Below are 14791 nucleotides of genomic sequence, written 5' to 3' on the forward strand. Positions count from 1 at the left end.
ATGAAACCATTGGTTTCGTCTATTCATTCTTCATGTTATTGCTCAATTGGTTGTTATCTATGTAATCATCATTGATTGATTGATTGATGGATCGATCGTCGTTTTTATTTAACTGTTTACCATCTGTTTATTCACCATTCCTCGCTTATTAATTAATTAATTAATTAATTTGGATCTATTTCAGGGCTCTCTCTCATTTAGGGAACTTTTTAATGTTTGATGTATTTATCGTGTTTTTAATATTCTGTTGGGAGCCGCAACAGAATTAATAATAATAATAATAATAATAATAATAATAATAATAATAATATTTATTTAAATGTTCACGTTCAACTTTAACCCAGTGTTGCTGGTGGTTTTTGGTGATTTTTTTTTTGGCGGGGGGGGGGGTTGTTTGTTTTTTCGACTTCAGTGCGGCCGCAGGGGTGCATTGTGGGAAATGGAGTCCCTCCTCGTCGTCGTCGTCCACCAGATCTGAGGCCCTGAGGGGGTGGTTGGCATCTGGGAAGGTATTTTTTTTTAATGCCTTCTGTTGGGCTGCAGGGGTGCATTGTGGGAAATGGAGTCCGTCCGTCCCCTGCTGGATCCAACGCCCTGAGGGATTTGCTCGCGCCTGGGAACTACAACTCCCATCCTGCTGCCCTTTCCCCAGCCCGAGGCTGCCCCCGTGTGGCTGTGCCCTGAATGCCCCCCACCCAAGGAGGAGCCCCTCTTTCCAAGCAGGTCCTCCTTGGGAGCGGCAGCCTCCTCCCTTTCCCTGCTGCCGAGTGCGAAAGGCGGGCACCTCAGTCTCCCAGAGTGCCTGAACCCTGCGGGGGGGGGGATACGTGGGCCAAATAGAAGTTTTTTTTTTTTTGGCGGGCTCGAGGCGGGTGCAGTCGCCGGAAGGCGCTCCCCAGAAGACCCGGCGCCCATGCTGAGCACCGCCCGCTCGGCACGCTCTTTCCGGTCTAATACTCCCGACAGGTCGCGCATCACCATCGCCAGCAGGAAACTCGTGGAGGAGGTTGAGGAGGGTGAGGAGGAAGCCGGCTGAGCTGAAGATCAGAAGGAAGGAAGGAAGGAAGGAAGGAAGGAAGGAAGGAAGGAAGGAAGGAAGGAAGGAAGGAAGGAAGCCATTTCCGGACGCAGCTCATGGCGGGCCTGCGGAACTCCCTGCCACAGGAGGGCCGCCAACCATAGCTGCCAAGTCTCCCGTATTCTCTGGGAAACCCCCTTTTTTCAGGCTGTCCCCAGCCGAAAAAACGGATTTTTTTTTTGTTTCCCCCCGGTTTATTCTGGTGCGGCGGCCATTTTGGAACTGGGCGGAGCATGCTCAGAAGCGACTTTTGATGCTGCTTTGCCCAGTTCCAAAATGGCTGCAGCGCGACTTCTGGTGCGGCGGCCATTTTGGAACAGGGCAGAGCAGCATCAAAATAAATGGAATGAAATAAAATTGTAGCTGTGAGGTGCCTGGAGTCCCTGTCAGGGAAAAAGGCAGAAAATATAATAATAATAATAATAATAATAATAATAATAATAATAATAATAATTGTAAAGGTAAAGGGGCCCCTGACCATCAGGTCCAGTCATGTCCGACTCTGGGGTTGCGGCGCTCATCTCGCTCTATAGGCCGAGGGAGCCGGCGTTTGTCCGCAGACAGCTTCCGGGTCATGTGGCCAGCATGACTAAAGTGTTTCTGGCGAACCAGAGCAGCGCACGGAAACGCCGTTTACCTTCCCGCCGGAGCGGTCCCTATTTATCTACTAATAATAATAATAATAATAGAGTAAGCTCCACTGAATACTGTGGGACTTACATTTGAGTTGACCTATAAAGGCTTTGCAAGAAAATGTTTGAAGCATCACGAGTGAAGAATTTAAGGCAGAGGTCAGCAAACGTTTTCAGCAGGGGGCCGGTTCACTGTCCCTCAGACCTTGTGGGGGGCCGGACTATATTTTGGAAAAAATTATGAACGAATTCCTATGCCCCACAAATAACCCAGAGATGCATTTTAAATAGAAGGACACAGTCTACTCATGTAAAAACACCAGGCAGGCCCCACAAATAACCCAGAGATGCATTTTAAATAAAAGGACACATTCTACTCATGTAAAAACACGCTGATTCCCGGACCATCAATGGTCCGGATTGAGAAGGTGATTGGGCCACATCCGGCCTCCGGGCCTTAGTTTGGGGACCCCTGATTTAAGGTGACCCTTTCCTTCAAAATCGTAGGAAGGGCTTTCGATCGGTGCAGATATTTTATTTTCAGCGTAAAGATCTCTCTCTCTCTCTCTTTTTTTTGCGGGAAAAGCTTCCTGATGTAGAATAGGATGTCCCTATTTTCCTTGGAGAAATGTTGGAGGTTATGTAGCAGGGAGACGTTTATCACAGCCAACTGGAGGGAGCTCAGTGGAGCCTCCAAGCCCAGTATACCAGTGCGAGAGACTGGGTTGTGTGTATGTGTGCAAACTGGGCAGGTGGACTGTCGCTTCCAGAATGGATTGGGAAACCCAGCCAGATGGGTGGAGTATAAATAATAAATAATAAATTATTATTATTATTATTATTATTATTATTATTATTGGAGTCCCTGGAGGCATCCCATTTGGAAACATGAGATTGCATTTGACAGAAACGTGGGCTGAACTATCAGGGCCCTCTTCCTGCTCAAATCCGTGTTCTCCGCGGAAAAACTGTACAAGGCAGGGTATATATGGAGGACCTGGGCATTGGGAAGCCAAAACCATGCACCATCCAGCTCTCTGTATGTTTAGGATGGGCCGAACCCGGGAACTTTGGAGCTCTTCCATCTAGCCCAGTGTCGCCTACTCTGACTTGCAGCAGAGGGTCTCAAAGAGAGGAGAGCATTTCACATCATATGTTCAGGGCGAGCGCCCTGGCGCCCCGCGCCACCCAGCCTACCCCTAGAGCCGGCCCTGCATATGCTGCCACTTGCCAGGATTGAACTCGAGTCCTCCTGCACGTAGCACATGCGCTTGGCTATGTTTCTTTGATTCCTCCCTCGCCATATATCGGCGGCTTCAGATAAGGTTACCAGATGTCCTCGTTTCCCGGGGACAGTCCCCGGATTTACAAATCAGTTCCCAGACAAAATCCATCTGTTTAGTAGGAAGTTGAAAAGCGTCCCCGAATTCATTGGAAAAAAAACCTTAGTTTAAGATGCCTGCCTACGCCCATTCTTAACTGGCCAATTTAACCGCAGGGATCTCCCTGGCAACCTGGGATTTCCTCCTCTCACACCTGTCTCTTTCCTTCCCATTTCCAAGACACCTGCTACTGGCGCTCGGCCACCTTTGGCGTACTCCTCGCCGCTGCCATTCTGGCGACGATGGTGACACTCATGGACATCCAAGGTAAGGGAGCGAGAGGGAAGGGGCTGCCTTGTGTTCCTTCACCTTAAAGAAAAACCACAAACCTCATTTTTGTTGCAGGTAGGTAGCCGTGTTGGGTAAAAATAAAAAAAATTCCTTCCAGTAGCACCTTAGAGACCAACTAAGTTTGTCATTGGTATTTGTCAGATCCGAAGAAGTGTGCATGCACACGAAAGCTCATACCAATGACAAGCTTAGTTGGTCTCATTTTTGTGTTGCCTTAAGCCACAGTGGTGTCCAAACTTTTTTCAAAGAGGGCCAGATTTGATGAAGTGAAGGGCCGTGAGGGTTGACCGAAGGGCCGACCAAAGTTCTTGACCTTTTTAAAATGATTTTACCCCAAAGTTCTTGAGCTTTTTTTAAGGATTGAAGTTATTGGGTTTTGTTTGTTTGTTTTTGTTTTTTGTGATTTTTTAAATATTTTGTAATGTTTGAAAACGAATAAATATTATTTGGGGGAGAAAGAAGAAGAAGAAGAAAATGAAGAAGAAGAAGAAGAAGAAGTTGTTATTGGTTTTTTTTAAAAGGATTTTATCATCCCGGGAAATAAACTGCCACAGGGGCCAGATTAAACTGACTGGCGGGCTGCATTAGGCTCCCAAAACAGACTTTGGACATGCCTGGCTTAAGGCATGGATAGGCAAACTAAGGCCCCGGGGGCCGAATCCGGCCCAATCACCTTCTCAATCCGGCCAGCGGACGGTCTGGGAATCAGCGTGTTTTTACATGAGTAGAATGTGTCCTTTTATTTAAAATGCATCTCTGGGTTATTTGTGGGGCCTGCCTGGTGGTTTTACATGAGTAGAAGGTGTGCTTTTATTTGAAAAGTATCTCTGGGTTATTTGTGGGACATAGGAATTCGTTCATTTTTATTTTTATTCCAAAATATAGTCCGGCCCCCCACAAGGTCTGAGGGACAGTGGACCGGCCCCCTGCTGAAAAGATTTGCTGACGTCTGGCTTAAGGGGGCGCACATCAAGCTCAGATCCTCCGAGTGTCCCTATGTTCTGGGGACAGTCCTGGATTTACAGATGCCATGCCTGTTTCTGATTTGATCCTAGAATGTCCCGCTTTTCCTTATCATCATCATCATCATCATCATCACTTTTAATTTGTATACCGTCTTTCTATCTTACAAAACGCAAGGCGGTTTGCAAGCTGAAGAAACAAAGAATGTACACCTTACAACAGGCACAGGCAAACATGGCCCTCCAGGTGTTTTGGGACTACAATTCCCATCATCCCTGACCACTGGTCCTCTTAGCTAGGGATGATGGGAGTTGTAGTCCCAAAACATCTGGAGGGCCGAGTTTGCCTGTGCCTGCCTTATGACAATCCAATGCAATACAAAAATGTGATAACAAAACATAACTTTAAAATAAGCAACCTACATCAAAAAAGTTGCATTCAACAATCATTAGAATCGTATAGAATAATAATATCAGCATATAAAAATTAAACAGGAATTCACTCTTAATAATTGCAATAAATAATTTCTAAATCAATAGAACAACGGCAAGCCGCAGTGCTTAAAATAATACAACGTCCCTATTTTCTTCAGAGAATTGCTGGAGGCTGTGGAGTTATGCGACCCCTGAGCCAAGGAGATAAGTAACTAGGCAACCTCTAGAAGACATCTGAAGGCAGCCTATGTTTTATTATTTTTTCATATCTGTTGGAAACCTCCCAGAGAGGCTAGGTCACAGGGCTCAGCAAACTTTTTCAGCAGGGGATTTAGAACCCTGGCGGGCCGGATCCAGCCCGGGCGCCATAGTTTGCTGACCCCTGTTATAAACCATGGGATCTTTCTGGGTCATCTGGGCAGGGTTAGCTCAACAAATGAACCAATGGCTTCAAAACCAGGGTTGCTTCTCCACAGAGGCTTTGTGAGAATGGCACGGATGGATTTTGGTCTTCAGTCCACTCAACCCGTCTTGTCTTTGGTTCTCTTTTGAAGTGGACAATGTGTCGATACAGGTAGAGAATCACAATGACCTGATAGATCTGCAGGTCCTCATCTTGACTGAAATTCTGAAACAGCTACAGATCGGCAAAGGTAGATGTGGGCATTGTTGTGTGTCCCTCCCCATTCTCTTAACATAGCTGCCAAGTTTCCCGTATTCCCCGGGAAACCCCCGTTTTCCCAGCTGTTCCCAGCTGGGAAAACGGTGGGTTTTTTTGTTTCCCCCTGGTTTATTCTGGCGCATGCTCAGAAGCGACTTTTGATGCTGCTTTGCCCAGTTCCAAAATGGCTGCAGCGCGACCTCTGGTGCGGTGGCCATTTTGGAACAGGGCAGAGCAGCATCAAAAGTCGCTTCTGAGCATGCTCCGCCCAGTTCCAAAATGGCAGCAGCGCTACTTCCGGTCCGCTACTTCTGGTCCGACCCCTTATTTCTCCGACAGGAACTTGGCAGGTATGTCTCTTAAACCAGCTAATCATTCGTTCATTATTATGGGGGGTTCACGTAAAAGTTGTTGAGCTTCTTTAGGGAAGAGGAAAGCGATGTTGAGCTTTTATTATTATTATTTTTAGGAGGGAAAGCCCTGTTTTTGGTGGTTCAGGTCATTTTAGGGGTTCAGGGCAAAGATGTTGAGCTTTTTTTAGGGGAGCCAAAGTTTTTTAGCTTCTTTGTGGGGAGCTAGTGATCTACCGGTAGATCATGACCTACCTGTTGGACATGCCTGCTATATGGTGATTTGTTGACCTAATAGGTATCTAAAGCCATTTGCACATCACAAAAAATGTATTTTATCAAAGTAATGGTTAAACTGAAATACAATTAAGAAGAAGTATATTTATAGTGAAATACAATTAAGAAGAAGTACATATTAATAGTGAAATAATTACTAAGCTCTAACTGTATATAGGTTTTATTTTATTTGTTTTTAGCTTATATTTTGGAAATGTACACCCAGTTTTTTCCCCCTTTAAATTTTTTTGGGGGGCCCGAAGACACCGTGGCCCTAAGCTAGAGCTTGTTTAGCTTATACAGTGGTACCTCGACTTATGAATTTAATCTGTTCCGAACGGACCTCCGTAAGTCAAAAAAATCGTAAGTCGAAGCCAATGGGGATTTTAAAATAAATAAATAAATCGTAAGTCGAAAAATCCTATCTAAAGCGCATCCAAAGTGGCGGACAGAACTCTGTTCGTAACTCGAAACATTCGCAAGTCGAATCATTCGTAAGTCGAGGTACCACTGTACGTAAATCTGGCACTGCCTTTCACCGTTTCGGCCCATTCAGGGGTAGGGAGGAGGGGGATAAATGATACTTCTGTACAACTGTCAAGCTTTTCATGCACAACCACCCCTCCCCCCTTTTTAGCTATCAACTGCAGTGTGTGCAAGATGCAGTGGGTGCAGCAGAAAGATTCCTGCTACCTTTTCCGAGAAAGGGCGATGGGGTGGCATTCCAGCATGGGCTTCTGCAGAGACGAGTTCTCCTCCCTGGCCGTCATCTACAACAACACAGAACAGATGGTACTGGGGCTTGTCCGCTTTTCTGCGGGGATGGAGATGGGCAAGGCTTGATAGCTTCAGGGTTCCCCCTCTCCATGCCTCACCCCCATAACACGTAGCGGTAGTTCAGCTGCGCCCCCACCAGATATTATACCTTTAGCGCAACCCCTCTGATGACTGGACTGTGTCCTTAGAGAATAATCTGCGATATATATATAAAAAAAACCCAACACCCGATAGGTACTGTTAGACGTAAAAATACCAATCTCAAGGCTTGAATCCTTGAGACCCTAAAAATAGTTTCCGAACATAATTGGTGAAGCAGCAAAAAAATTATTGAAAAGACACACTTGCAAGGCGGGTGACTCGAAAAAGCAGGCACACCTGAAAATCATCACAGCAGAATCTTTTATGCTATCTCCAAGCGCAAAAGGTAAAGGTAAAGGGGCCCCTGACCATCAGGTCCAGTCGTGTCCGACTCTGGGGATGCGGCGCTCATCTCGCTCTATAGGCCAAGGGAGCCAGCGTTTGTCTGCAGACAGCTTCTAGGTCATGTGGCCAGCATGACAAAGCTGCTTCTGGAGAACCAGAGCAGCGCACGGAACCGCCGTTTACCTTCCAGCTGGAGCGGTCCCTATATATCTACCTGCACTTTGATGTGCTTTCAAACTGCTAGGTGGGCAGGAGCTGGGACCGAGCAACGGGAGCTCACCCCGTTGCAGGGACCCAGGTGGCGCTGTGGGTTAAACCACAGAGTCTAGGGCTTGCTGATCAGAAGGTCGGCGGTCCGAATCCCTGCAACGGCGTGAGCTCCTGTTGCTCACAAACGCCGGCTCCCTCGGCCTATAGAGCGAGATGAGCGCCGCAACCCCAGAGTCGGACACGACTGGACCTGATGGTCAGGGGCCCCTTTACCTTTACCTTTTACCAAGCGCAAAATTCCCTCCCCTGTCTAGGGGTCACAGCCTATCACGTCCGCCTACTACAATATTAAATTCTCCGCCCCTGTTCCCCTTCTCCCATTCCTCTGAATGTGGCGACCATTTCTCATATTTGTGAATTCCCTGATTTAGCATTATGTTCTCACCCCTCTACATGCTGTTTTTAGCCACAAAGCCATGTTCCTTTATTTCACCGAAGCATGCAACATTTGTTTTTCTTGCTGCTCTTCTTCACCACAGTTTCTGCAAAAGCATAGAAGACCTGTTCTTTTGCTAGCATCTTTTAACTACAATTTGTTCCACAAGCTATACTTGGTATCGCGGTACCTCCAGGAATGGTGCACAAAAAAAAAGTAAAGAAAAAGAAAATCCCCAAACAAAAATCCCCTAACCATTATAACCTTATGGCCTTTATTAAAAAGCAATTAATAAGAGCAGCATTTGTTCTGTGAAATTTCTAGTCCCGGGTCCAGGAAAACCTGGTGTTTGCTGCTGAAACGGAACCAACGCCATCCAGGTTTTTGCAGATGGATGTTTTTTCCGATTCGGCAGTCAATGGCAGGCTTTCCTGGGGGAAATGGGTGGGGTGAAGGAAAAACCTCCTGATCCCTTGCCATGAGGCAAACAGAAGTGTGTAGGAGCCTTTAGTCTTCCTACATATATTTCGTACCTTAGCACTGAAAATCTGTAGCATTCCAAATGCTGAAATAGTGGTTTTGCTCAGGGGATCATTTGCAAAGGGGCGAAAAGCGAACTAAAATTAGTTCCTGTTTGGACATGTTGAAGTAGAATCAGCTCTGTTCTCTAAAGAACTTCCCAGGCTCTCGATGCGAAACCCTTGTATCTGCTGAGGGCCTCATCCCCCCAGGGAAGATGGGTCAGGGGCCGTGTGCCAGTGGTGGGTGGGGCCGAAGCCAGACATGGGCAGGAACAGAGACCAAAGCAGGTGGGATGCCCAATATCCCTTATTGCAGGGGTCGGCAACCTGCGGCCCATGGGCTGGAAGTGACCTACGGTGGCCCTTTAATCGGCCCCCAAACAAAGCCACCCGCTCAGTGAGTCCCCACGCACTGCACTAAACCAGCATGGTGCGGGGACTCTCTCCCGTGCCTCCGGAAATCGCTTTTGCGCATGCCCAGACGCCGGAAACTGCTTCTGAGCAGGCGTTTTCTGAGCAGGCGTTTTCCCCGGGAAATCCCCGTTTTCCCAGCTGTTCCTATTTTTTTAAAAAAACGGATTTTTTTGTTTTTCCCCGGTTTATTCTGGTGCGGCGGTCATTTTGGAACTGGGCGGAGCATGCTCAGAAACGACTTTTGATGCTGCTCCGCCCAGTTCCAAAATGGCTGCAGTGCGACTTCTGGCGCGGCGGCCATTTTGGAACTGGGCAAAGCAGCATCAAAAGTCACTTCTGAGCATGCTCCGCCCAGTTCCAAAATGGCGGCAGCGCTACTTCCGGTCTGCTATTTCCGGCCCGGTCCCTTATTTCTCTGACAGCAACTTGGCAGGTATGGCCCACGGAGGATCTGGCCCATACCCGGTAAGCCTTGCCGACCCCTGCCTTATTGCTTTCTGCCATCCCTTTGTTCCTCTCCTCCCATTTTTTGCTGAGCTGGTTGCAAGGGGAGAGCGGCAGATTTCCCTTGCCGGAGTCTTGAACTAACAGCTCACATACTCAGGCTTTTGAACATTAGGTTGAAAAGCGGTGGTGGATCTCCCCTCCTGAAGGCAGGGTACTTGTGGCTTTGCCTTGTAGAACTTCCTGAGGTTTGAATCAAGGAAACATTTCCGCAAGCACCGCGGCAAGAATCAATACTACAAATTCTGGATGGGCCTGACGTACGACATCGTCATGAAGCAATGGAGATGGGCAGATGGCTCTCTCTATTACCCCGAAATGTAAGTGAATCTGGCACCCCCATACTCCCTAATTCGTTTGTCACGAGATTGGTTACTCAGTATTAAGCTATAATATTATTATTATTATTATTGGGTTTCAATTATTATTATTATTTTATTTATGATTTTCAATTTTATACATTTCCGTACAGTGGTACCTTGGTTTAAGAACAGCCCTGTTCATGAACTATTTGGTATATGAACTCCGCAAAACCGCAAAAGTAGTGTCCCAGTTTGTGAACGGAAGCCGAATGGTAGAAGGGCACCACCGCCGGGAGGCCTCATTAGGGAAAGCGCGCCTCGATTTAAGTACAGTTTTGGTTTAAGAACAGACTTCCGGAACAGATTAAGTTCGTAAACCGAGGTACCACTGTAATTTTACAGTCGTTTTAACATTTCAAAACTCGACTCCCCTTCTTTCTGCGGTTCCTTAAATTTATTTATTTTATATTTTCTGCATATTCCAAATTAACTTAATTTGCTCATTTATTCATCTACTTTAAATATATCTATATACAGTGGAACCTCTACTTACGAATTTAATCCGTTCCGAATGCACATTCGTAAGTAGAAACATTTGTAAGTCGAAACGATGTTTCCCATAGGAATGCATTGGAAACGGATTAATTCGTCCCAGGGCCTTTAAAAAAGGCACTTTAAAGGCAAGCAGGAGGCCTGCGAGGGGCAGGGAGCGCGGGGCAGCAGGAGGCCGGCTGAGCGGCGGCGAGGGCCTGATCCGGCCATAGGGCCGGATCGGCAGGAAGCGTGGTTGGCGGGAGGCCGGCGGCAGTAGTGGCGAGGGCCCTATCCAGCCCTATGGCAGGTGCCGCAGCTGGCGGCAGCGGTGGGGGCCCGATCCCACGAGGCACAGAAGGCTGGCTTTGCAGCAGCGGCGCCGGGCGCGGGACAGTGAGGGCCCGATCCCCCGAGGCCGGCAGATGGCCGGCCCTTGCAGCGGCGAAGGCGGCGGGGAGAGCGCGATCATGCGTGCTACAGCAGCGGCAGCAGCCGATCACAGGGTCGATCCCCTGAGGCCAGCCCTTGCGGCGGCGGAGGCGGCGGGGAGAGCGCGATTCCACGTGCCGCGGCAGCGGCCAATCACGGGGCCGATTCCCTGAGGCCAGCCCTTTCAGCGGCGGAGGCGGCAGGGAGAGCGCGATCGCGCGCGACACAGCAGGGGCCGATCCCCTGAGGCCAGCCCTTGCGGCGGCGGGGGCGGGGAGAGCGCGTGTTTTTCGGACTGCCGTATGGAAAAGCACATGAATCTGACCTTTGGAGAGTTTGTAAGTAAATCATTTTTAACTTACCAACTGTGTCGTCTTCTATGCTATGGGAAGTGGGGAACTTTGGAAGCAACTTATAAGGGGATATTTTAAAGGTATGACAGCTTATATTTCCGTGCTTTGCTTTGCTGCGTATTTTGAGATTTTAAATCTCTGCCAGGGTTCTCTCATCAAGGAGTACTTGCCCCAAACCTAGATCTTGGTATATAGGGAATTCACCTTTTTATATATACCATCTCTCTCTCTCTCTCCCCAGCCCCCAAAGCAACAAAAAGCAGTCTTCTATTGCCTCAGGGCCTCGCTCATTTCTTTATCAGTCAGAATATTTTGCATGCAGCCATACACTTAAAGCAGGTGTGGGGAACTTTTGGCCCTTCAGACGTTGCTAAACTACAACTCCCATCATCCCTTGCAATTGGGCACGCTCGCTGGAGTTGATGAGGAAGAACGACTCAGAAACATCTGGAGGGTCAAAGGTTCCTCATCCCTGAATTAAAGGAAGGGTAGACCTGCCAGGTGTCATTCACTAGGGAGGTTATTACAACTCTAGGGCTCCACAATAGAGGGGGAAACCCCCCTGCTTCTGTTGGACTTTTTCGCCAACACAGTGTGCACAGCAACTGGAGCCTAGAAACAGGGCCGTCTTAAGCATATCCAGCGCCGTGGTGCAAAGATCCCTCCAGCTGTCCCCCCTATTTCCCAGACTTGTCAACTTTTTTAAAGGGGGGGGAGACCCCAAAGTTGTTGACCTTTTTAAGGAAAGGCTGCTCCCGCCCTCACGCTACTGCCCCATGCTGCTCACGCGCAGCCGGGCATCGGCTCGCAGGTGGGATCATGGTGTGAGACTGGGCAGCCGGGCGCGATGGGGACGGCAAAGGAGGCAGGCGGGGGTCTTGTCTGGGCAGGGACAGGCGAAGCAAACTGGGCCGTCTGTGTCGCTGCAGCAGAGAAGTGCGCTCACTCAGCCGCAGTCTCGCCATCTTCGGGAGGAGAGCTCCTCGCCATCTTCGGGAGGAGAGAGTGGGACTGGGAGGGGATCGGGCAGGGGAAAGAAACATGGTTCGTGTGAAGGAGTGCAGAGGTGGTGGGTGCAGCGGGAGGAAGCAGGCTCTGTGTAAGGTGGTGGAGAAGTAGGGGAAGGAGGGAGGGGCGCTGGGGGCAGCAGTTGCGGCGTGTAGCCCAGACTCTCCCCGGACTCTCCGCCTGGTGCCCTCCACAGCTTGGCGCCCTGGCTCACTGTGCCACTACGCCCAATGGTAAAGACGTCCCTGCGTAGAAATAAAAGGCTGTTCACACAGGGCCGGTGCCTCCATTTAGGCAAACTAGGCCATGGCCTAGGGCGCCGAAATGGAGGGGGCGCTTGCGAGCCTGCCCGCCGCCTGCCGCCCACCACCTGCCTGCCGCCCAGCCGCCGCCGCCAGCACCTCCACGCGTGTCGCCGGAACCTGGCGGGCGGCTGCTTGGCTCCTCGGCTCCGCCCCCGAAATGGAGGGGGCGCTGGACAGTCCACAATATCTTTGCTTAGTTTTATTTTGAAAAGCGTAACAGTCAAAAACGGCAAGCCATCACTCCTCCTCACTAGTCCTCACCAGCAGCCTACAAAACATTTCTTCAACCTAAATACAGTTTTCAAATATTCCATTATTCTATCCCATCCCTTCCTGCATCCGGTGCAGAAAGTAAACTCCCCTTTTAATTAGCCAAATAGTCAAGAGACCACAGGTGTGCAGCTAAGTAGGTGAAACTGCAAACACGCACCTCTGAGTAGCACCATTGACCACCTTAAGATAAAGAAAAACCAACATCTTCTCCTTTCCTGTGTCGCAGGCATGGGAAACTGCCTCCCAAGGGCTGCGCCTACCTCCAAAACGGATCGCTTTTCTCCCAGGAGTGTGATGAGTTGGCTTACGTCATGTGTCAGACAGAGCTCCAGTTGGGCTGGAGATGAGCAGCTGTGGAAGGGCGGGAAGAGGAGAAGGAGACGCAGAAGCCAGTGTGGGTATGTGCTTGTGATCCCAGCATCCCGTCGGATCAGGACCCACCTCCTGTCCCCCATCTCACGGCAGTGTTGTGGCCATTTCCCGTCAGAAGTCCCCAGACCGTTACAGTAAATAAATTTTCATTTCTCAGAATGTCTTGAGACTATTGATTCCCCCCCCCATTATTTTTTATTGTTTTCCCCCCATGTTTACAAATCAGTCCAAATTATTTAAACTTAATACATTTTTTGTTGTTGAAAAAAATCAGGTTTTACGCTCCTGTTGCAAACCTACGTCCATTACTTCCTGATGTAGCGACTTCATTCTTTAATCTCTCCATCCTTCTCTTGATGTTAGTCCATTCTCACAGCTGACCTTTATAAATTCCTTACAGCAGCCCCTCTGTTGTTTATATAAATATAAAATCCATTTCACGTGTGTAGTCCCTGCACAAATTCATCTCCGGCTGTCATTAAAAAAACTGGCAGTGAACTACCCATTGTCAGGGTTGCTGAGCTTTTTTTTTAGGGATCCCGAGTTCAGCTTCCCCCCTTTCCCTTCCCCCCTTTTTCTTTTTTGAATACATAGCAGGGTGTCCATAGATCAACCAGGATCGACCAGGAAAACCCCGTGATCCACCAGTACATTGCGATCGACCTGTTGGACACGCCTGCCGTAGCACAACGATTCCACTTAAAATAGCCACAGATTTTTGGGAAAGCGCTGAGAAAATGCATTGGGAAATGTGGGGTGTACGAATGAATAACAGCAATGCATGTGAACATCCTGCGAGCAAATCAGGATGAAAGCAGAATGAATATAACTGCCCCGATAAAGCTGGAAAAATGCTCAGTGACGTCTGGACATTCTCTAACCTCCACTTAAGCTTCGGGGGAGGGAATGGAAGGGGGGAATCAAGAATTAAATAAAAACATTAAAAAACAACAGGTCATAGAGGAGCTAGAATGGGGGGAATGGATTTAGTTCACATTTAGAGGTGAACTCAACTAATTGAACTTTCTGGAACATCATGAGAACTAAAACATAGCCATCCTTCAAAATCTACACTTCTCTGAATTCTCACAAAATTAGACACAGTGGTCCTGGAAGGGTGATTGGTGCCCAAAGCAAAGACAATGGTCTTTGCTGCTTAACAGCAACGGACCTGGCCAATTTGTTTGTTAATTGCATTTCTACCCCACCTTTTCCTTCAGGGAGCCTCATTTAACCAACAGTGAACCAGCAGTAAACCACAACGAATGAGTTGCAGTTAACTCTTTATTAGCAAAACAGGATCTGCACAGGAGTGTCAGGCCTAATGAGCACAGCAGCTCAGGTCTTGCCCCCCCTCCCCAATGCATCAGTTGCCGAGACTACGGCTCCCCGGCTCCCCACAGCTGTCTCCTCCTCTCCAGGGTTTCCCCCAAGCAACCGGAGACTGTGCGAGTCTGTCTTTGCTCCCCCAGCTTTATGCCACTCCTGGTTCTGGGAGACCAAGGAGAGGAGAGCTTGTCTCAGCACCACGAATCTTCACCAGACTGATTCCTGTCTGCCTCTTGGCCCCCTTCCTTCTCCTGCTTCAGCTTCACCCTCTGATTCTGGATTTCTCTCTGCCACTGACTGTCCCATCTCACTAAGCCCTGTTGCCACTTCAGCTTCCGACACCTCCTCCCCCCAGTCTTCTCCCTCTGAGCCCTTATTGTTGTCCCACACCCCTTTCTGGGGATCTGAGCCTCCTTCCCTTGGGGGCTCCAGAGTTGGTTCCTCCCGCTGTTCCTCTGCATCCGACCAGTCTGTGACCTTGAGATAGGTTAGGCCAGGGGTTGGCAATTTTTTTCAGCAGGGGACCAGTCC

The 14791-nt window shown here is 48.8% G+C and overlaps 1 protein-coding gene across 1 annotated transcript; it reads left to right on the forward strand.

Moving 5' to 3' along the window:
* The first annotated feature begins 478 nt into the window (after positions 1 to 478).
* Positions 479 to 13088, forward strand: LOC148684685 (C-type lectin domain family 9 member A-like). Its single transcript, XM_088676515.1, has 6 exons — positions 479 to 1016; positions 3273 to 3359; positions 5335 to 5433; positions 6705 to 6859; positions 9533 to 9675; positions 12786 to 13088. The coding sequence occupies exons 1-6, from the start codon at positions 914 to 916 to the stop codon at positions 12904 to 12906; spliced, it is 708 nt and encodes a 235-aa protein (XP_088532641.1). The 5' UTR covers positions 479 to 913; the 3' UTR covers positions 12907 to 13088.
* The last annotated feature ends 1703 nt before the right edge of the window (positions 13089 to 14791 follow it).

This window comes from Zootoca vivipara, chromosome 9, assembly GCF_965207765.1.
Source record: "Zootoca vivipara chromosome 9, rZooViv2.hap1.1, whole genome shotgun sequence".
Taxonomy (NCBI): domain Eukaryota; kingdom Metazoa; phylum Chordata; class Lepidosauria; order Squamata; family Lacertidae; genus Zootoca; species Zootoca vivipara.

Bases quoted from the DNA above. Each gene is read 5' to 3' on its own strand.
- LOC148684685 (XM_088676515.1), top strand. From the start codon at position 914: ATGCTGAGCACCGCCCGCTCGGCACGCTCTTTCCGGTCTAATACTCCC. The intron at 1,017-3,272 runs GTGAGGAGGAAG...CCCATTTCCAAG, and splicing joins CGTGGAGGAGGTTGAGGAGG to ACACCTGCTACTGGCGCTCG. The intron at 9,676-12,785 runs GTAAGTGAATCT...CCTGTGTCGCAG, and splicing joins TCTCTCTATTACCCCGAAAT to GCATGGGAAACTGCCTCCCA.